We start from the raw sequence: 24,383 nt of genomic DNA on the forward strand, positions 1-24,383 counted from the left end.
CAGCAAGTCAGGTCGGTCTTTACTGTAACGAGAAAAAAACAGAATATCTTTGCTCCTCTGAAAATTTTCTCCCTTTATTTTCTTTGAAAGGTGTTGACATTAAAAAAGTAATCGATTTCAACTACTTAGGCTCTCTTATCAACAGTTCTGATAGCGACTTTAAAACCAGGAAAGCACTTGCGTGGAAAGCTTGTAATAAGCTCAACAAAATCTGGCAATGTGATCTTGACAATAACCTCAAGCTGAAAATTTTCAAGTGTCTTGTGGAGCCCATTCTTCTTTATGGTTCTGAAACCTGGACCATGACAAAATCTATGGAGAAAAGTCTCGATGGGTGTTATACCAATCTCCTAAAAAGGGTTCAAAATCTTGATTGGAGAGATCATCCCAACCTCGCCCAAATCTACCAAGGTCTCCCTAGAATCTCTTCTGTTCTTTTTTCGAGGAGGCTAACTTTCTCCGGCCATTGTTTCAGAGCAAAATCTGAAATCATTTCAGATATCTTATTGTGGTGCCCTACTGGTCCTAGACGCTCAAGGAAGCGAACTTTCCTCGACAATTTGAGGCGGGAAACAGGGCTCGAGTTAGAAGAACTGAAAACAGTTATGTCAGACCGTGAGCTGTGGAAAGAGAGATACTCGGTATTTCCGACCTAACGGTCGAAGGATGATGATGAGAAAAAGATTGACATATTAAAATTTTTTCACTCATGTGGGAGCTTACTAGCATTAAGCCTGGTTGGCTTTTTTAACTCGGCTCAATCCTCAAATCAAACTGCACAAAATGGTTGAACTTTTGCGGCTGATCATTTCAATGGAAGTTGTTGGAATCTTCCTTCTTGACAGAAAATCCTTTGTTTAATTGTCAAATGATCATAGTTACTTTTGTTAGATCTGACAAATTGATGTTAGTGAGTGCACTTTATACCCTATAGTTTTGATTCCCATTGAAGAATTATACTCTGGTTTTCATGTAACTAAATGCTGTTTCAGAGCTTTAGAGCTAGCCTGTCATTTTTGCAAAGTTTGTTTTGGTTTTCGATGATAAGTTTTGGATTTGGGTCCCTAGACAATCCTGGATCCTGGTTTAAGTTTGATAAGTCAGCTAATCTTAAATAATACTAAATTTTTAACAGTTTAGCATACTTTTAGATTTGCAAAATATATGCAATTCAACAAAGTGTTCCTTGTTCTGTTGTTAAAGGGGAAGGGGGTTGAGTCCTTAACGACAATGTGTCCTTCAGGGTCTCTCCCCCCCCATGCCTAGAATGAAAATTTTCCATCCCCCCCCTCATTTTTCCCAACCCTGCCTCCAAAAATTTCTCTGCCCCCCCCCCCTCAAGCATAAAATGTTAGTATTCATTAATAGAAAAAAGGTGTTGAGAAAATAAAAAAAGATAACTTAACTACTCGAACCGTCTATGGTCTTGATATTCTTGATCACAACATCATCTCATAAAACAAGATGTTTTTCAATTTAAATTGATTTTGGTGAGTTCCCCCCATGCCTAGAATGAAAATTTTCCATCCCCCCCTCCTTTTCCCCCACCCTGGCTTCTTTTTGACCTCAAAACTCATTCCCCCCTGAATCCAGGGGGGGGAGGACACTATGAACGACCCGATGTCGTTAACCTTTTGTCCAGGGCCCTTTAGTTACTTCATTCTTAAGATTGTATGTATATGTGGTCTGATATTGATAGGTTATCACTTCCAGACTGAAAAAATTCTTTGAGATGTTGGTAAAATTATTGTCAACAAGTGTTTTGTTTGATTTGGGGGCGTTATTCTTGTTGGTGTAGAGACGCATTCCTCCCTATTTTGATTTAGTTGGGGGTGTAGCCAAAGATTAAAGGATTTCGAGGGTTTTTTGTGAAGCCAGCTTCAGAAACTCCTTTGAAATTAAGTTCTATATCACAAATTTTTACAAGTGTTCTAAGTTCTTCCACCTTGTGTAGGTTAAAAGAAGCGATCCTCAAACGCATTAGAGATAGATACTGAGAATTCTCAATGTTGAAATCATTTGTTGCCTTTGGAACAGAATCATCTAGGGAAGGGTCATTACTGTCCATGGGTTACAAGGATATATTATTAGGTGGGACTTTCAGTCCTTTCAAAAATCAAAATCGAAGTGTACATTTTCAGACAATGACATAGCTATATTTTCAATTAATAATAAAATTTGTGATCGACTGACAAATGATACAAAAACGTTTAATTTTAGGTTTCAAAATTTTTAGGTTTGGACTTCGAATTATCAAAAATCCTGAAATTTATAAATTATGAATACCGACAGATTTTGTATCAGTCAGCTGGAAAATTTTAGTGTTGGAGAATGTGCACACGTCTTAAAGTTTGCCTTTACTGGTATTTCGACTTTTAGCTAAAATAAGATACAAAAGGAGAAAAATTATAAAAATGAAAAATATTAAAATATTGAACTAAGGGTCCTGTAGCGCAAGACCATAATATAAGACACTCAGAAAAACATGACCCAAATCACAGAAAAAGCTACAGGACCAGGCTGACGAAGACGAAAAGAAGCGAGAAACAAGCAAACACCACAGGATGAAAGAAGCACACGAGCAGTAGATATTCTAGAAAATACTAAGAAAATAACGTGAAAATAAACTTACTAAAAGCGATTCCAGCGTGCACTATAGCAAACACATACTCCAAATAAAACAATATAGTATTTGACATAAACTTCACAATGCCTCTGTAACTTCGAGGAGAAAAACACTTTTATCTCGACATAGAGATTTACTACAAAAATTCTCAACATAGAGGTCTTCTCTCTAACACAGCTCTTTACACCGTGATTATCAAAAAGCAAATGAACAAAAACGGAGTCGCTTCTGAGGCCACAAAATTTCTAATTTCCTAGGGGAATACATTAACTGTTAAAAATATCTAAGACAAAAAATGCAATTAAAATTGAACTAGAAAAACAAAAAGAGCAGTAATAAAAACTTAATTTGCGTTAACTGTAAATTACCATATCATTGTATGACGTCATATAATATGGGACTATTCCCATAACATGGCTCTCCAAAAAGATAAACACAATCTTTTTCCGAATATTTCAATCAGTAAGGCTCCCACGGCTGGGATCGGACCTTTCTACTCGGATTCAAGTAATAGGACTAATTTGTGAATCGGTCGCTCAAATATTCCTGATCTCGTTTTCAACGTACAAGAACGAACAAGACCGTCAGCGCTTTGTTTTGTCGACAGAACGATTCCCATGTTCCAGTTATTACGGAAGAGATCACCATCTTTCAACAAGACTACATCACCGATACTCAGATTTCGTCTGGTTGATGGCCATTTGCGTCGTTCTTGGAGGGTGTTGAGATATTCTTTGCGCCAGCGTGTCCAGAATTCGTTCGCTAGATGTTGAACTCGTCTCCATCTCTGTCTGCAGTACATAGTGGTGCTCGAGGTGAAATTCCCTGGAGGAGGTAGTACGAGCTGGCTTTTTCCAGTCAACAAAGTGATTGGGCTGATTGGGATTGGACTCTGTGGATCTCCAATGCTGTCGTAGGTTAACGGTCTCGAGTTGACAGTACATTCAGCTTCACAGAGGAAGGTCCTAAACGATTCATCGTCAACACAATCTCCATGATGATCCATGAGGTTGCATAAGATGGAACGTACGCTGCGGATTTGTCTTTCCCAGACTCCACCCATGTGGCTTGATTTTGGTGGGTTAAATTTCCAGACGAGCCAATCTCCTCCGTTGATTTGCATAAACGATTGAATTCGATCGTGGTCCATTTGACTGAATAAGGCTTGCAATTCGTTGTCGGCTCCGACAAAATTCGTACCTCGGTCGGAACGAAGAACTCTCACATTGCCCCTTCTCGAGATCAATCTTCTTAATCCTTGGATAAACGAATCTGTTTCGAGTGTGTGAATACTCTCCAGATGGATTGCTCGACTTGAACAGCACGTGAACAAAAGCCCGTAACGTTTAGGGCGCTTACGTCCGTCCTTGATAGTGAATGGTCCAAATACGTCGACACCAGAATAGGTAAATGGCGCAGATTCGGCAATGCGATCCTCAGGTAGGTCTGACATCTGTTGGATCGAGGGCTTCCAGCGTATCTTTCTGCATGTAACACACTTGAAGATAGCACTCTTGACAAGGGACGTGCAGTGAATGATCCAAAATCCAGCGGTTCGGATGCTGTTGATAGTGATGATGCGACCACAATGATTTGTTCTCTGGTGATACCATCTGATGATCAATGACGCCAATGGACCTTTGTTTGAGATGATTATTGGATGCTTGATGTTAAACTCGATTGTACTTTGTTTCAATCTGCCACCAACTCGTACGGTGCCATGAGTGTCGACGAACGGCTTGAGGTTTGATAAATTTGACGTTCTGTTGACTCCTTTCCCTTTTATAAGCTGTTGAATCTCGTGATAGAAATGTGTTTGTTGATGATGTTTGATAATCTTTAGCTCAGCAGCTTGGATAATATCAGTGGTCAGAGGTTTTGGCTTCTTTTGGTGCCAGATGAGGATGATGGCAATGATTCGCTTGATTTTAAACCATGACGATACCCGATTGAGTAGATTTGTGATAGAATCGTTAGGAGTTGCAACTTTTGTTTTCATGACGTTGAGCCTAACTTCTGGGTCATCCAATGCAATGTCGAACTTTTCGGTTCCAATTGGCCATTCACTTTTGGGAAGCTTCAAGAATCGAGGGCCAAGAAACCAACGATGGACTTTATCGTAATCTGATGTTGATAAACCTCTGGATGCATCATCTGCTGGTGTCTCGTCAGTGTTGACATGGAACCAATCTTTGATGTCACTGCTGTCACGAATCATCTGTGTCCTGTTTGCTACAAACGTATGAAATCGTCTGGCTTCATTTGAGATGTACCCAAGTACTGCCTTGCTGTCAGTCCAGAAGAAGGTTTCTAAATCTGGGAAGGTAAACTCTTTAAGCAAAATGTTCGCAATACGAACTGCCAAGACGGCGGCTGTAAGCTCCATTCTAGGAGTGGTCACATATTTAATAGGGGCAACTCTCGACTTTCCCATGGCAAGGTTGACTGTAGCATCCCCGTTGGTGTTTTCAAGACGAAGGTAAGATGCTACTCCGTATCCCACATCAGACGCATCACAGAAGGTATGGAGGGAAAAATAAACGATCTCACCAAAGTTGAATGGTTTGAAGCATCGTGGCACTCTTGATCGTAGATTTTGGAGGTCTTCTTTCCAACGTTCCCAAGCAATTCGCTTTTCGTTTGGAATTTCTTCATCCCATTGATAATGATCCTTCACAAGCTGTTGAAGGATCAACCTTCCCACCAAAAGGAAAGGGCTGGCAAGACCCAACGGATCGTAGATCGACGAAATCGTGGCCAATATACCTCTTCGTGTCGGTGGCTTTTCTTTGAAGGAGATCTTGAAACCGATTGTGTCGTCATCTACAAACCATGTGACTCCAAGAGCTCTTTCACATGGGAGTTCGTCGTTCGATAAATCGAGATCCTTGACACTCTTTGCCAGCTCTGTGTTGTCAATGTTGTTCATAACGACACGACTATTGCTTACGAATTTCAACAAATTGAAGCCTCCACGTTTGCACAGAGCCTTTACATCATTGATAGCTTTTGATGCAGATTTCTCGTCAACTTCGGAGCTGAGGAAATCATCGACGTAGAAATCTCTTTTGACCATTTGAACGACTTTGACATCGAAATCTGCTTTGTTGTCTTCGGCTGTACGTTTGAGGGCATAGTTTGCACATGATGGTGAAGATATACAACCCTGGAGATGGACTGTCATTCGATATTCTTGCAATTTCTGATTTGTATCACCGTTGGGCCACCAGAGGATTCGGAAGAAATCTTGATGCTCTTCAGGTAGACGTACTTGATAATACATTTTCTCGATATCACCCATGAATGCGACATGGTTGCTACGAAATCGACAAAGAACACCAACAAGCGAATTAATCAAATCTGGACCTTGTAGTATCTCCTTGTTAAGACATCGGCCAACGAATGAAGCGCTGCAATCAAAGACCACCCGTATCTTTTCTGGTTTTTGCGGGTGGTATACGCCGTGGTGCGGTACGTACCAGACTTTACCTACGGTTGGAGGTTTTTCGCACTTGACGACATACTCTTTCGACACGAGCTCCTGCATGAACTTTACGTAGTCATCACGGAACTGATCACGTCTTTCTAACTTTTTCTTTAGCCACATTGCTCGATTGAAGGCTTGGGACCGATTGTTTGGTAATGATAAATCTTCTGAACGAAATGGAACTGGTAAAATGTAGTGCGAATCCTGTAACTTTGTACCAGTATCCATTGTATGTAGGAATCGTCTATCTTCTACTGAAAGGCTAGCTTGGTGTTGGTCTGGTTCAACGAAGTCTTGTTGGTACATTTGAATCATCATATCTTTCAAGGATTCCTCTTTGATCTTTGTGGACGAGGTGATTGAGGTACGTCTGCAGTTGATAGTCCCATTCTGTCGACAGCTTTTTGGCCCAGTAATGCACCAACCAAGTCGTGTCTTGTATGCGTATGGTCCATTACCCTCTGAATTTACTACTTCTAATGGCTCAAGTGCTCGAACACAATTGACTCCGATGAGGATGCCGAACTGAAGATTGGATGCATTGACAGGTACGTACTGAAGAAGATCTTTAAGATAAGTGTATTTCGCCAAGGAACATCTGGTAGGAATCTCTCCTGGCTCAGTTGGTAGATTCTTTCTGGAGAAGAGTTTTGGTAAGGTGACGTTCTTGCATCCATCAACTTCGAAATATGGTTGAGCAACCAGACCGTTTACAGCAAATGATGGTTCTGATGCTTCATTATTCAAAGTTTTAATTGTAATCGTAGTAGAGATTCCATTCAAGTTTAAATCGTTCATAATATCCTCAGTGATGAATGAACCTTGACTACAACTGTCGAGGAGAGCATAAGTGGATACCTTCTTGGTCGGGTTGCTTGAGTGATACAACCAGACTGGAACAACGGACACGGATACAGAGTTCTCGTGAATATCTGTACATTTATTACTAAACGACTGTTCAACATTATCAATTTTATCGTCAGTTCTTGGTGGAAGAGTCGGAGGAACGTTTGGTGGAAGAGTCGGAGAAACGTTTGGTTGAGGAGTTGCAGTAGGTGGAGGAAATCTTCTTCGTGGAGCATGCAGTGAAGTTGGATGGGACATGCGACAAACCTTGCACGTTTTCTTTGATCTGCATTCTCTGGCAGTGTGATTCGGTTGTAAACAGCAGAAACAAAGGCGATGATTGAAGACGTACTTCTTACGGTTTTCGGAATCGAGCTGCAGAAACTCTCTGCAGTCGTCGAGATCATGTTGTGTAGACTTGCACATTGGACAGCTAGGTGTTGGTTGGTCTTTATCTACTCCAGTGGCATTTGATCGGAAGCCTCCTCGTCTTCTTGAAGCGTCTGATCGTGAAGCTCTATCGTAGGATACTGGACCTGCAGCTTCACGTGAAAACATTGGATCATTTACGAGTTTCATTTCGTCTTTTACAAAGTTTGTGAAATCATCAAAGCTCGGAATGATGTTGTATGAATCTCGAATACGCATAGCAGTACGATTCCATCTATCTTGGATCCTGGAAGGAAGCTTTAATTGTAAGGTACGAAGAAATTCGGGTGAGTCTAAAGCTTGAATGTAGTCTTTAGATGTCATACTGGTTTTACATTTTAGGAGGTGACCATAGAACTTTCGGAATGCTGCTCCATCATCAGGATTGACTGCAGGTAATTGTTGTAGTTCTTGTCTGTATGCAACGAAAACTCTGTAGGGATCACCGTACTGGTCCTTGAGGAGTTGTAATGCGTGGCAATAGCCGAGAGATGGCGGTTCTTGGATGCAGTGTCGAACAAGCTCCTTCGGCTCTCCTTCAAGATGTTGATTGAGTCGAAGTAGTCGTCCTCTATCAGTGCAGACCTTGCTATCAACAGCCTCCATAAACGTGGCGATGAAGTACTTGTATTCAAGAGGATTGCCGTCAAATTTGTCAATCGTTACGTCTGGCGCTCCCTGTTGCTCCAATAATCTACATAAAGTCTCGTTGATAGCACTATTCTGATTCTTTGAAACCAAAATGGTGGATGATTGATCTAAGGTTTCGTTTGAACTTTGTTGTCGAGCAGCTTGATGGTTTTTACTCGAAGTTGTTTCTTCCTCATTAGATATGTTGTCAGTTGCAATGTCGTTTAGGAATGACGAATTTTTGGGCTGAAGAACTGAAGATACTTCTGGGATGAGGGAACGTTCTCTACCGGCTACCGGTTCCTTCAGGTCCTTGAGATTGCGTTTCCAGAGACGAATGTCTCCTTTTAGAACAGTCATTTTGTCCTCGATAATGTCGAACCAAAGTTCATTTGCGTCATATTCGTCTCCTTCACTAAATGACTGGACTTTGCCGTGGGTAATCTTTAGATTTTCGAAATCGGTGTTGAGCAGCTTCAATTCACCATCTAAGTAGGATTCGTCATCATCAGCAAGCCCCTCGATTACGATGTCGTACTGTTTGTTAAAGGAACGTTCGGCACTTCTTTTATCGCGTAACACCTTTTGCAAGGGCGAATTGGAGGACATGGTAGCACTGTCGCTTTTACTGTTGGAGAATGTGCACACGTCTTAAAGTTTGCCTTTACTGGTATTTCGACTTTTAGCTAAAATAAGATACAAAAGGAGAAAAATTATAAAAATGAAAAATATTAAAATATTGAACTAAGGGTCCTGTAGCGCAAGACCATAATATAAGACACTCAGAAAAACATGACCCAAATCACAGAAAAAGCTACAGGACCAGGCTGACGAAGACGAAAAGAAGCGAGAAACAAGCAAACACCACAGGATGAAAGAAGCACACGAGCAGTAGATATTCTAGAAAATACTAAGAAAATAACGTGAAAATAAACTTACTAAAAGCGATTCCAGCGTGCACTATAGCAAACACATACTCCAAATAAAACAATATAGTATTTGACATAAACTTCACAATGCCTCTGTAACTTCGAGGAGAAAAACACTTTTATCTCGACATAGAGATTTACTACAAAAATTCTCAACATAGAGGTCTTCTCTCTAACACAGCTCTTTACACCGTGATTATCAAAAAGCAAATGAACAAAAACGGAGTCGCTTCTGAGGCCACAAAATTTCTAATTTCCTAGGGGAATACATTAACTGTTAAAAATATCTAAGACAAAAAATGCAATTAAAATTGAAACAAAACAAAAAGAGCAGTAATAAAAACTTAATTTGCGTTAACTGTAAATTACCATATCATTGTATGACGTCATATAATATGGGACTATTCCCATAACATTTAGACAGCCAGCTTTAGTTTCCGATTCTGTCCGATTCTTAAAAACTTTCTTTTAAAAGATCAACTACTTTTCTACCGCCCTAAATTTTAGCAATAGAATATTTATCATTGGAAATTTACTTGTTTGTTATGTCAACTAAAATCTTTTTTGAAAATCATATTTTACGTTTTTGGCCTGCTCTTACACTGCTAATGTCTATTTTTAATGAAAAGCTGATCTGATCCCAATGTGTAGATGTAACTCTAATTATCCTTTTTTTTCAGCCTCAATATATCAATAGCAAAATGGCTGAACGAAAAAGTATGTTACAGAAAGGTGGATACAGAGAGCCGCTGTCTCCCATCTCTTTGAGTCAAGCAGCTTCACGAACACCAATGCGTAAGAAGACCTCCAACATGACTGCTAAAACACCAACAGCAAAGACACCTTTAGCTAAAACACCTGGTAAAAAAGGAACATCAATTAGTAATTCATCTACTTCTGATTATGATCGTTTCATCCCAAATCGTGCCTTGATGAACAATAAGGTATGTGTACAGGTTTTTTTTAATAGAGAACCTTAACTTGGCTCCGAGCCTGGAGTTCCTTATTTTTCAAGAGAATTTCAGCTTTAAAGTTCCTTATCGTGTTCTTTATTGACTTGGTTGCTAAGATTGGAGTTGCTATGTATGTAACTAATGTATAAGTGGGTAAGTCGTTTTTAGCCCAGGTTTTCTGATAGTATATCTAAAAGTTGGAAACACAGCCAGGGATATTCAAAAATAACAGAAAAATTTAATTCTCCAATTTTCAGCTTGGCCATCATATGTTGATGAAGTTGAAAAAAAATGAAGAAACGGAAGATGATACGGATAAAGAGGACTTTTCAGAATTGATGCGACAAAACTTGAACGGTGAAATCGAAAAAACTGGTGCACGAATTCTTCAAATGAAAATTAAAGCTCCTCAAACTAAAGAAGGTGATTCATTCTTTATGTATGACGAAGAAGTCTTGTTAGGGATAGTGTTGTGTTTTTTTTCTTCAAATCTCCAAAACAACAGCCTGAAATTTTAAGGGAATGTTCTTATTCAAGGACACGAGAAGTTTTTTTTTTGCGTTGATGCAATGTAACAAGCTCCATCCCACCAACCTGAAACGCTTTCTCATGTCTCTACTCCATTTTTCTTTCTACCAATAAAAGTGAAATCTCACTTTTGTCCCTGGGAGAAAATCAGCGTGTCTTTTGGGTATTTCCCTCACTTTTAGTCCCATGAAACAAAAAAATTAACCATGGGACTCACACTTTTTTTCTTGTGTTGGTGGGATGAAGCATGTTGCATTGCACCAACCCGAAAAAGTTATTGGGGCGTTCCCAAATCAGGTGATACTACAGTATACAGTGGAGTCTCTATAACTCGAACACACACACCAGCACACACAGGAAACTAAATAAAATTTGTTCAAATTAAGGAAATTTCGAGTTTTGGAGAAAGTTTTGGTTTCTGAGGCATTGTTAACTGAAGAGATCATAAAACTTGTTCGAGTAGCCCTGGCAATTCAATTTTTTTTGCCTCGACATTTTTTTGCCGAGGCAAATGGCTAAATTTGCTGTTTGCCTCGGCAGAATAGGATTCTGCCTCGGCATTTTTCCCAATTTAAAGGGAGGTCGGGGGACGTTACACTCCTGCGCAAAGAGTGCCTCTCGTGAACCCCAAACACGAGTGTACTTTAACTTAGATCAAATTTAATACTAAGTTTGACTTTATCTCTAAGCGAAGAAAAACTACTTGTGGTTCAGTTAAAAAGAAATCTAGGGAAATTCCCAGCTTCTTTGTGAGACAGAGGACTCTCAAAATATTTCAATTTTCAACTTATCTTATATGCAACCACGAGTAGTCTGAAATGAAAACACACCTTATCTAGATCAAACTTTCTTCCAAAATTATTGGCTTCAAGTCCAACACAAGTTTCTGTTTCTTGTAGAATCTCAAATTTATCACAAAGAATCTTGAGGGTTACTTATTTTCAATATACATAACCAAAAAACCAAAACCTTTGAAGAATAATCACGCTACCATTTCAAGATAAATAAACCAGCTGCGCTGGAAGGTCAGCCCAATAAGCTTAAAACGATTAGAAGGAAGTACAATCAAGAAACCTAATTTGATGTTAAAGCCAAAGAGGTTTAAAAGCTCAATTTGGTTGAACTTCAGACAAAAAAAAAGTTAAACACATTGTTGAATTTGTCCAAAGCAGACAGAGATGTGATAGATTATTTCATCCTTGGAGTTTTACATAAATCTTTTCGTTAGAATGTCTTAAACCCGTTCTTTATTCTCTGAGAAAGTATCCTAGGCGACCGCTTTATAATATGTTCACTGCGGCTTTCGTCACTTTTGTTCATTTTTGGCATTTTTCTGTTGATTTATTTATTTTTTCTCCAGTCAAGGCCGCCCCTCGTTTACAGTTGAGTGTGCACGGTTCCGGGGGGGGGGGAGGGGCACTGACCTTGACGTGCCGCTGGGGTTTGAAAAGTGGACCCTGTCAGATATGAATTTTTGGCAAAATTGGGACCCTTGTCAGAAAGAAAAATTGAAAAATTTTCCCATTTTCGCCCTGAAAATAAAAGTAGACGAAAATTTGAAAGATTTTCTGTTTTCCACCCTGAAAATTGTCCAAAATAATAAAAAATCGACCCTTTCAGATACACATCTTGAAAATTAGTAAATTTGGGAACCTGTCAGATATCTTTAGAGCCTTAAAAAGGAACCCTGACAAGCGGCACGTCTCCGTTCCCAATTTTGCTTAAGTGCCTCCCCCGGGGTACGGTTAGCTGTCTAGTAATCACTTGAAAAGGATTTAGATTGATTTAAATAGCGTGTTGAACCTAGTATAATGTGAATGAATAGGGGCATTTTATATTGAGGAAGCCGCTTAATAATAATAATAATAATGACTAATATTTTAAGTGGCTGGCCATAGAATAATGAATCAGCTTTTAGGCAGCTGAGCCATTGTCTCCCCCAGGGGCCACTTGTATAACATAACAGAACAATAAACTTAGGAAATTCCGACCAGTTTCGATAACTCAATCAAAAGTTATGACGATTCTAAGTTATGTTACGCCACACTTTGACGTTCTAAACCGTTCCAGACAAGAAAGCTTCAAAACCAATCATAAAAAACTTTCTTTTACACTCTCTATTTATTTACAATGCAATAGCTTCTTTCAATTTATTGAATAAACAAAAAAATCATTTTTCACTTTCTTGTTTCTTCTTTTTAATTATAGTGTTCTTTTATTATTATGCGCAAATCTTTTAATAAAGTTATGTGTTTCTTTTCTCTTCCAAGAAAAAATATTTTTTCGCGCCAAAGTTTTCCTGATAACTTGTTTTCCGAAAATAATCCGAAAACGGAATTATAAGTTGAGTCTTAAACGAAGAAAAAAATCGTGAAAGGGATTTGAAGGGTCTGTTAATATTGCTACGCGGAAACTGCATGGAATGTGGAAACCTAAGAAAAAAGATCAATTGTGTTTACACAACACTTTCTTCCTTTTATAATGAAAAGTAAATAACACTCATGATTGATCACGAAACATAAAGGCCTATCTACACTAGTCAATTATAGATTGCTTTCTTCCTTTGTCGTTCACCCCTGTCTCAGCAGTAAAATTTCGGTACATCACGAAAGACATCTTTGAACGTTTTAGGGAGTAGAAATCTCGTGGCAATCATTGAAAAGTGGAGTGAAAATCGAATTATCAATATTTCAGTTTTCAGTAAATTTCTTAGGCCCCTTCTGAGAGATTTTTCAAGTTACAAGTCTCCTGTTTTTCCGTTGGGAAAACATGTGGATGTAAGTTTTTAACATCCCACATCTTAACAGGTCTGAATTTCTAAGCCACTCTCCTTTCCTCCTTCTATTCTGTAACGCAGAAACCATATTTCTAGACATTTCTAGACTATTCTGTTATGTAGAAACCTTTTTTCTGAACATAATCTAAATATATTCTGTTATTCAAAAACGATTTTTTGAACATTTTCTAGCCTATTCAGATCATGTCTAGACTATTTTTCTTACATCGAAACCATCTCTTTTGGCTTTTTCTATGCTATCCTGTAGAAACCGTTATTGTGCGTTATTCCAGGTACATCTATGATGCGTAAGCCATTGTTACAAGTATCTATGCTATTCTGTTACGCAGTAACCACTATTCTAGGTTATTCTGTTATGCGAAACCACTATTCCAGGTTATTCTGTTATAGGGAAACCACCATTCCAGGTTATTCTGTTATTCGGAAACCATCATTTCATATTATTGTTATGCGGAAACCACTATTCCAGGTTATTCTGTTATGCGGAAACCACTATTCCAGGTTATTCTGTTATAGAGAAACCACCATTCCAGGTTATTCTGTTATGCGGAAACCATCATTTCATATTATTGTTATGCGGAAACCACTATTATAGGTTATTCTGTTATAGGGAAACCACCATTCCAGGTTATTCTGTTATGCGGAAACCATCATTTCATATTATTGTTATGCGGAAACCACTATTCCAGGTTATTCTGTTATGCGGAAACCACTATTCCAGGTTATTCTGTTATAGAGAAACCACCATTCCAGGTTATTCTGTTATGCGGAAACCATCATTTCATATTATTGTTATGCGGAAACCACTATTCCAGGTTATTCTGTTATAGGGAAACCACCATTCCAAATTATTCTGTTATGCGGAAACCATGATTCCAGATTATTCTGTTATGCAGAAACCATTTCAGGGTATTCTGTTATGCGGAAACCACTATTCCAGGCAATTTTGTAATGCGGAAACCATTATTCAACGTATATATGTTATTCTGTAATGCGGAAACCTTCATTCCGAGTATATCTATGCTATTCTGTAATGCGGAAACTCTCATCTTACGTGTTCCTATGCTATTCTGTAATGCGAAAACCTTCATTCTAAGTGTTCCTATATGCTATTCTGTAATGCGGAAACCTTCATTCTAAGTGTTCGAATTAGAAGGAGTGGTCAATTGACAAAAAGAACCATTCAAACTAGTGAAAGAGAGAGAGAGAATAAAATCATTCGAATTAGAGAAAGAGTGAGATCGGTATAGAGAATCATTCGAATTAGAGAGAGAGTGAGAGAGAGTGATCGTTATTGTGATCTCAGGTTGGAAAATCTTAGCACTGAAAAAGTTAGAGAAAAGCCGTTTTAACCAATATTTCCTTTAACAGGAGGAAAACATGAAACAAAAGTGGCGAGTGTGAAAAGAGCTTAAACCAACAATGTTTAAAGAGACTGAGAGAGAAAAAAGAAAAATTATTAGACGATCATGTTTATTTAACGCATCAATAGCTCTATTTATTTGATTTGATCACGCTATGAATATTATAGTGGTTTCCACATTCCAAGACGTTTCCGCATAGCGATATTAACAGGGTCACCGGGGCTGACCAAAAATAGTTTCTGTTTTATTACTTTTATCTTTTGATCAACTAAACAAAATATGGTATTAAAAGCAAGAAAACAACTTATTTCAAATAGACAAAAACTAATCTTATAATTAAAAGGCAAGCACATTTAAATCATTATAAATGCATGCCAAATGTGAAAAATGTGATCTCTGATGTTGCTCTGATCAAGTAAACAAAAAGCTATGTTTAACATTTTTAACTCATTAAAAATGAATGACGCATATTTGAAAAATTTAATCTTTCAAGTAAACAAAAAAGTTTATTTTAACTAAAAAATTTTCAAATAAAAAAGTATACATCAAACGTGTTTATTCCATCACACGCGCGTAGATGGAAAGGCATACCGGATAAGTGGGATGGGGGAACCTGGGAACCTAAAGTGGGAACCTAAATGAACACCTGAAAAGTGGGATGGGGGAACCTAAGTGGGAACCTAAATGAACACCTGAAAAGTGGGATGGGGGAACCTAAGTGGGAACCTAAATGAACACCTGAAAAGTGGGATGGGGGAACCTAAGTGGGAACCTAAATGAACACCTGAAAAGTGGGATGGGGGAACCTAAGTGGGAACCTAAATGAACACCTGAAAAGTGGGATGGGGGAACCTAAGTGGGAACCTAAATGAACACCGGAAAAGTGGGATGGGGGAACCTGGGAACCTAAAGTGGGAACCTAATTTTTTATTTCTTTTATTTTTTTTTTTATTTTTATTTTTTTATAGCATATATCTCATTTCACTGAAGATTGGTGCCTGTGCACCATGAAACTCTGAGTTTGAAACAAAGATATTTTGTCAACTCTTTATTATAATAACGCTCTATTTATTTATTGAGCACTCTACGAGGAGAAGATATACACCCTCTACAGTATTTTTTTATAGCAATATATTTCGCACGTCTATTGACCTCCTATGAAACAGAACTTTTGATTTTACATTTTATAAAGTTTTTTCTCCCTTTCTTTTATCAAACGCTCTTTGAAGACTTGTAAGGATGGTGCTTCAACAATATCTTCTTCTAGATCATTCCAAGGTTTCACACTTCTGTAAAAAAGAGAGTTGCTTTGGTAGCCTCTCATACCGTCATTAGCAAAGTTCCTTTGAAGCTCGTAATCATGCTGACGTCGTGGTCGTGTTCGAGGAGTAAATTTCTCTGATCTTATAGACTCGTCATAAATGTGGAGGTTCTTGAAAACTTCCACCATATCACCAACTTGCCGCCTGGTCTTTAGGCTAGGTAGATTGATGAGTCGTAGCCGATCTTCGTATGAGTAGTTTCTATAGCAACTAACTAGCCTTGTAGCTCTTCGTTGGACGCCCTCGATTGCATTGATATGTTTGATTAGCCTTGGAGACCATACTACATGTGCATATTCCAAATGGGGTCTGACAAATGCAATGAAAAGCGTTCGAAACATATCTGGTGAGAGAAATTCGAAGCTCCTGCTAATCAAGCCAACGATAGAGTTAGCTTTCTTGATTTTACTGAATATATGGGCTTCAAAGGTCAGGTCACTATCGATTATCACTCCTAGATCTTTTTTCTTGGTCAACATGTTCTAGAACAGATCCTGATAGGGATGGACATATTTGATGTTCCAAAATTTACCCAGTGTTAAAACATGACACTTGTTCGGATGAAATTCTAAAAGCCGGACTGGCTTTGACCAAATTTTAAACCCTTAGAGTGCACTTATTCTCATTTTTGCTAATTTCCACCCTTACAGTGTACTTTGGGAAGCTTGGAAAAAAGGGCCGCACGTACGGTAGGTCGTTACCTTGAGTGCCCCCCCCCCCCGTGGATCTATGCTTATGTGTATTGAAACGTGGCAAGCCGTGCAATATGTTCTATTTTACTATCAAACATTTTTAATTAATGAAGTGTATTCACACGCTGTACTGTTTGGTTGGTACAGAAAGAAAAACGAGCTAGAATCCGTTAAATGCTAAGCGACCCCAGCCCTGACCCGAAAATTGGAGCTGCTAATAAAAAACAATGTGTATTGCATCAAGAGTGAACAAAAACTAGATCGTAAATAATGTTTTACTAGATTCTGTATTCAAGCAAATTAGATCCGTGCAAAAGAAAGAAGAGGCTCTAAGTTATCCATCGAGCTATGAACGAACTTCTAATTCCTTCTAGATTTGAAGATATGACGGTTTAAAGTTTAAAGTTTAAAGTTTAAAGTCAATTAAGTCAATTTACTAAAAAGAACCTTTCAAAAAGATGCACTATAAAACTGCTGATAAATAAACATGCTTTTTTGAGCTAATTGAATAAATAAATTCCCTTTGTTTTATTTTCAACATTATTGTTTGCGAACCGTAATGTAAAAAGTAAATAACTGGTGTTCTTATTATGATAAAAGGTTTTTTCTTTCCTTGCATATAATATCTTTCTTATCTTTATGTATTTGTTTTTAAAGAAAAATAATAATAATAACAAATTAGGTTCCCACTTAGGTTCCCCCATCCCACTTTTCCGGTGTTCATTTAGGTTCCCACTTAGGTTCCCCCATCCCACTTTTCCGGTGGTCATTTAGGTTCCCACTTAGGTTCCCCCATCCCACTTTTCCGGTGTTCATTTAGGTTCCCACTTAGGTTCCCCCATCCCACTTTTCAGGTGTTCATTTAGGTTCCCACTTTAGGTTCCCGGGTTCCCCCATCCCACTTATCCGGTATGCCGATGGAAAGGGGAATTTAGCTGTGATTTATAAGAACTTGTCCTGTTCGTGCAAATAGAAGAACGGAGCAGCTCAGTTAGAAAAAGAATTGACAGCATTTAAAAAAAAAACCGTTTCTGAGCTAAGTTAGTTAAGTATTGTTTGAAAATGAAAACTGGCTATTTTAGTAATCTGACTTTAAAATATAAAATACTTTTCAAACGTTCTACAACTAAATTAGTCTTAATGAATAAAGATAAATTGATTGTTTGATCTGAATTAGTATTTTGAAAGAAAGAAAACCAATTTTGCAGACACAAAGGATTTCACAACGAATTTGTCGATCACGAGTATGGAGTGTTAATTGAGAAATTGTGTTTAAAAAACAGACAGCTGGAGATCTATAATTGATTTTGCAGTTCTTCGATTGTTTCGGCAGTTATCATTTTTAGTAAAAGTCTTTTGAAAAATTTGCCTCGGTATTTTTTTTACCGACGCAAACACACTATAACCCAATTTACGTCAGCTTTTGCCTCGGCATTTGCCGTACACGTTTTTTTTTATATAACAACGTCAAAAATTTTCGAAGCCTTCGGATGTTCTTAGTTTTTTGGATTTGAAGCCTAAAAATGTTCTTAAAATGTTCTTATTTTCAGCATTTTTTGAGCATTTTGATGTAATTTCTTAAGAAATTGCATGTTTTTAAGTCTCCAAAGCCTTAGTATGTTCTTAGAATGTTCTTAAATTTTTGGGCCTCGAAGCCTTATGTTTTTATATAGTTTGTTCTTATAAAAAAAAACGTGTATGCCGACGCCAATTGCCAGGACTGTCTAGTGAAGGAAGTATTAGAGCTAAAGAAACTCGAGTTAAAGATACTCCACTGTACTACAGTTTTTCAGGTTTTTCTTAAACAGTCGATTAAGAATTTTTTAAACTCAAATCTTTTCGATAAAAAAGAAAGAGGGAAAAGAGTTGGCAGGCCGGCTGGCGGACGAAGTTACTTAGTTGGCGGACGCGTGACTTTCAACCCAAAGAAAAATGAAAATATTAACTTAAAAGAAAAAATCATTTTGTCTATTTTTTTGCTTTTTTGTCATTCGATCGTCTGTGACTTGAAAATCCACATTTTCTTAGGGTAAGTCTAATGACTCTATCTATTTTTTCAGGGGAAGTTGCCACGAAAATGCTTTACACGAAGAGTAAACCTACTCCGGCTAAATTTAAATCAACTCGTCATATACCGTCAGTGGCTGACAAAATACTGGATGCTCCAGAAATTGTCGATGATTATTGTAAGTTCTTGACTTGACTGACTTATCAGCTCAGGCATCGATGTCCCTTGCTCTCGCATTTCTTCGGTGCCCATTCGTCCCTACTCATTATTCTTCTCTCTGCTGTTGCGATTGGCAACCCAGTAATCTTTCTTATCTGGTCCACCATCTCCGGGGTGGTCTTCCTGGCGTTCTTTTCCTCGTGAAATTCCCTTTGTAGACTTTGAAAGACGCACTATCCACAGGACGTCCATTCCTACTATTCCTATACTATTCAACATCATCAGCATAACTTTTGGTCCTAAAGACATTTTCTTTGTCCATCCAGGACCAATGTCATGCCCTGGAAAGTGGAGTGACTAATTAGACCAGGGGGGTACAGAGGCATGGTACTAACCCCAGTGCCGTAGCAACTGGGGGGCAAGGGGGGGCTATGCCCCCCCAATAATTTTTTCAAAAATTGTTATTTTGCAAAATGCAAAAGTTTTTCTTTTTTAATTTGTCATACTTGTCACAATTGAGTGCATTTTCAAGCAATCTAGAGCTCGAATTTTCAAAATTTTCCCCCTCGGGCCAAACCATGGTTGGCCCTCGCGGTGTCACTAAACTTCAGCCCCCTCAATATGAAAATGCTTCCTACGGCACTGTAACCCATAGGGTACTGACTTGATTTTTTATTAAAATTTTGTTTAGTACCACCCACACTAATATTTAGTACCGGGTACTACTTCATTTTTGCTGTAAAAAATAGGGACACCACCCCTAAAATCTTAAATTTTACAGATTAGACCAAGAGAGGGGTTGTTAGTGTTATTGTTAGTTTTTCAGACTGAAAATTGACAGATAATTCAAGCAAACTATCTATGATGGAGTCAGAATCTTTTGTCCTTTGATTTTCATCACACACTTCTTGACCATTTTGGAAGTTTTGTCTTCAAAAAAATCAAAAAATTTCTCAAAAGAGTAAAAAAGAATTGTCGATTAAAAAAATTTCAAATCAAAAAAATTAATATTTGAAAAAAGTCAAAATATTACAACAAACTACTTTTTTTATTGAAAAACAGCAAAATTCTGTGAAAAAGTACCCAAATAGTATCCTGTACTTGCTTGAAGAGTGAAAAATACACACACCCACCCCCAAAGTAGTACCGGGTACTAACTTTTTTGAAATGCAAAAATAGACACCACCACCTGGCTATGGCTGTACCCCCGTCTGTACCACCCCCCCCCTGATTAGGCGCAACCGGGAGAAATCTTCGATTTTGACGCCCTAATATGCCCTAAAATGACCCTTTTTGGACCTACCTCCGGGTAGCCCGGTGGAGGTTCTATAAATCAACCCATGTCCGTTCGTTCGTTCGTTTGTTCGTCTGTTCGTCTGTTACCAGCTTTTCTCAGGATTGGCTCATTAGTTTTTTCTGATTTTTTGCACAATGATCCAAAATGGCAATGCCCAAAATGTGACGGAGCCTGATTTTCGAAATATGCCGGAAAAACTGGTTTTTTGGCATTTTCTCGAGATTTTATCATTAGTTTTTTCTGATTTTTTGCTCAAAGATGCGTATTAACAATGCCCAAAACTTGGCCGAGTCCGATTTTTGAGAAAATTTCTTTTGGCCGAAAATGCCGGAAATCGCCGTTTTCTGGATTTTCATTGGACTTTTTTCTTATAATTGGTTGTTTTTTCATTCAAAAACATTATTAATAGCAATGCCCACCATCAAGCATGTTTTAATTTTCAATAAAATTGATTTTTGAAGCCGGAACTATTGACTGACTGATTTTTTTCATTTTTCTTCTCGCATTGCTATCTAACTTTCATCATCAGGTAGGTCCATTCAGCATGTTGCTTGTTCTAACTGATTACACCCAGAAATGAAAGTATTGAAGGTATCAATCGTGATATTTTAAATATGACTTTATATATGAAAAATGTAAGGGGGCGTGTTGACCCTGCCATTAACTTTGTACACATTTTTTATAAGCAACCAGGTTGCGAAGACTCGAGCCCTAAAATTGGCCAAATTCTGTTCACTATCTCGTAAAGTAAAAACCTTTTAGAAAATCTAAGCATGGCAAACGATAACTCTTGACCCAATAAGCATAAATATGGTATAACATCAGGGACGGTGGTAAAAGCAAATTTTTTCTTCAAATTTTTGGAGCTGTATAAAATAATATGTAGGTGATAAAGAAATACTTGTGCTTCCCTTTGCGGTGGGTATTATTTGCCAACATAGGCCAAGTAGTTGATTAATGCTGATGATTGGTGATGACATTTACTTCTTGTTCTTATAGAGCTTCTACAGGTTTTTATGTGGGTATATAGACAGTTTAATATAAGGGCAGCATTCATAATTTATGATATGCACCATTGTAATGTCTTCAACGGACCCAACAACTGTTTGGTTGAAAGTGACGTATTGTCTATTGACCGATTTTACGTCACCCAATCAGCTATTGGGTCCACAATGTAAGTAATGTCAGAGTCAGAGGACATTGCAATTATACGATAACAAATTTAATGTAATCAATAAATTCATCCTGATTCATCTTGAAAAATATTGACAATTCTTTCGAAATTTTTGATAATCTTACAATTCATGATATGCACTATCATGAATTGTAAGACATGGCTTGGCAGCAGGTTTTAGGTGCCCCCTAAGAATTCAGGTGACCCCTAAGATTTAGGTAACCCCTAAGATTTAGGTAACCCCTGGGTGGCAAATATTTTAGGTGACCCCTAAGCCAATGACAATTTTCCAGAAATTGTAGCAAAATACGTAATACATTTTATCCAATAGGAAGGTTTTTAGTTTTTCCTTAACGGTCATTTGAATGGCCAGATTGATGAATACAACAGAATGACAAATCTCAGAATGAACATGATTTAAAAATTTGGTTGCGAGCGAAGCGAGCAGAAATTTTTGAGAATTTCAAATGCCAGGATGAAAGTTTCCCATTTCCGGAAAGTTTACTAGACTTTATTAATAGACTTTTTCTAGCCCCCAGATCCATCTGAAAAAAAATTAGGTGACCCCTAACATGGTTAGTCCCCCCTAGAAACAGGCTAAAATCTGGTACCAATTGCTGCTCGACCTTTTAGCCCCCCCTCAGGCCAGGGGGGGGGTTCCAGCCATGTAAGATTATCAAAAATTTCGAAAGAATTGTCAATATTTTTCAAGATGAATTTATTGATTACATTAAATTTGTTATCGTATATGTCGTCGATCTTTTAGATTTGAATTTACTGGATTGGGGTCAAAACGGATTAATCGCTGTTCCCCTCTACAACGCTATTTATTTATGGAATTCCGAATCGGGTACGGTGGAAGAACTTTTCGGGGAAAGTCCGATAACGGACGACAACATTATGGTGACGAGTGTGAAATGGATAACGGAAGGAATGCACATTGCGGTCGGAATGTCAAACGGAAATATCGAGGTGAGAGATGAAACTCTACTATTATTTGATACCAATTGATTACGCTTTTTACTAATTTTTTGCTCAATGATGGAAGATGGTTATTCTCAAAATGTGACCGAGCCTGATTCCCGTAAAAGATTTTTCAGAAAACGTATAATAAAAAAAGTCTGTTTGGACTTTGTAGAAAACTAGATCATTAATTTTTCCTGATTTTTTGCTTGAAAGTGGGGTACCATCATTGGTAAAAGATAGCGATGAAGCAGATTTCACAGAAAAAATTCTTCACCTCAAATATTGAATTTTTAGCCATAAGAATCACTATTTATATAAGCTTAGATCAATGTGCCTAACCAGATTACTCATATTTTAGATGAGATAGATTGTCTGTTCCTTCCAACCCGCTCCCTTAATACCACCCAGTGGGCACAAACAAATTCATGACCTCTAAGACAATGTTTGTTAAATTTGTCCTAACTGAAATGTCTCACAATTTTTGAAGATGATTGTAGTGACTTTTGACTTTTGATATTGAAGTCGTTTTCGAATCTGATTGTTTTGAGTTAAAAAAAGGGTTGATAACGATGGTTCATCATCTTATTAATGATAAAAGGTTAAACAACGCCATTTTTAAGAAAATGAAATCTTTTAATTATTAAAATATTGAAATTTGGCTGAAAAATTACAAGAAATCCTTAAAATTCAAAAGGCTTCTATAATGGAAAAAATCCCCAGAAATCCGGCGTATTCTTTTTCTTCAGCCAGGGTAGGAGTAGTAGCTCTACTTTCTAGTGTTTTATATAAGAAATCTGAAGAAATTCATGCAACTGATTCTTTCGTTGGTTCTAGTTATGGGACGCAGCAGTCAACAAGCGCGTTCGCTCCATGGGCGGCCACCCTACGAGAGTCGGTTCCTTAGACTGGAATCAACACATCCTCACCAGGTAAGTTGAGAGGTTGGACTAATTAATCCGTCTCGAAATGCTCAAAAATGACGAGTTTGTGGGCCGTTAAGCCTGAGTTTCATTCTTCAAAGCAATTTTTTTTTTTAATCTACATCGATTGACCAAAGTAAAGGAAGCATATGATTATGACTATTATTTTATTTTATTTCAAAATGATCAGAAAGACACTCATATTCGAATGCTCTTGCTTACTATAGCACCGATTATAAACATTGGAACTTGAGTCGTTACTGAAATTAACGTCGTGTTTCATTAAATATACTATCTCGGGTATATCGAGAAATAAAGAATCAGCTCACAATTGCTACATGTTTGCAGCAGTGTAACAATTGTAACATAGTTCTTTATTTCTCAATATTTCGCTCGGTTTTCGGATTTTCTTGAGCGCTCTTTGATTCTACAGTTGACGTTCTCGAATTCAACGTTTTACTATTCGATATACTCCATTATTCGATGATATTGAATTTGACCGTCAACAAAAAACAAACTCTTAGACATCACTTTACCATTCGCTCCCTTACTCGATGAAATCCAACTCTTCTTGAAAATCGAATAAGAGAGCGTCAACTGTATTTATTCCATTGTATCACCAGTATATTTTGCCTTCTGCTGACTGTTTATTTATTTTTTCACATAACATAACAGTGGCGCTAGAAGTGGCTCCATTTTCAATCACGACGTCAGAGTGGCCTCACATCACGTGTCCTCTTTTCTACATCACACGCAAGAAATCTGTGGTCTACAATGGTCTCCAAATGGTAAACTTCTTGCCAGCGGTGGCAATGATAACGTGTTGAATGTCTGGGACATGGCATCAACTTCGAACGGAAATGCGACGACGAATGATGCAGGAGTCAACGAAGTTCGAACTCCATTACATTCACTTTGTGAACATATGGCTGCTGTCAAGGTTGGGATGTTTTACAATGTTCCTTAGTCTCAAACGGTTTCCGATTCTGATTCAACAGAGTATATTAAAAAGCTTTTCCGTCTAAAAATATATATGGCTGCTGTCAATAGTCCCGTAGCCAGGGGACTCAACTTTACCAAATTTGCCGGCAAGTGGAAACAACGATTAAAAGTTGCTAAATACGTAGTGTAAATTTTCAGAAAAAATCTCTTTCCTAAATTTTTTTTTTTACTTGAAAAGGTGTTTTTTTTCGGCTTTTCCGGCAAAAATTGTCTTTTTTTGAAAAAGTTATTGACGTTAGCATTAGTTTTTTTAC

At 37.8% G+C, this 24,383-nt stretch overlaps 1 protein-coding gene across 1 annotated transcript in view; it reads left to right on the top strand.

Moving 5' to 3' along the window:
* Positions 1–24,383, top strand: part of LOC136803027 (uncharacterized) — a 36,537-nt gene that overhangs the window by 8,204 nt on the left and 3,950 nt on the right. Inside the window, exons 2-7 of the mRNA XM_067059778.1 lie at positions 9,628–9,891; positions 10,158–10,323; positions 18,664–18,789; positions 22,008–22,213; positions 23,042–23,136; positions 23,803–24,067. Coding sequence (XP_066915879.1) covers positions 9,649–9,891; positions 10,158–10,323; positions 18,664–18,789; positions 22,008–22,213; positions 23,042–23,136; positions 23,803–24,067 — 1,101 coding nt within the window. The 5' untranslated portion in view covers positions 9,628–9,648. The remainder of the gene's footprint in view (positions 1–9,627; positions 9,892–10,157; positions 10,324–18,663; positions 18,790–22,007; positions 22,214–23,041; positions 23,137–23,802; positions 24,068–24,383) is intronic.

Source organism: Clytia hemisphaerica, unplaced genomic scaffold (genome assembly GCF_902728285.1).
Source record: "Clytia hemisphaerica strain Z4C2 unplaced genomic scaffold, Clytia hemisphaerica genome assembly, whole genome shotgun sequence".
NCBI lineage: Eukaryota > Metazoa > Cnidaria > Hydrozoa > Leptothecata > Clytiidae > Clytia > Clytia hemisphaerica.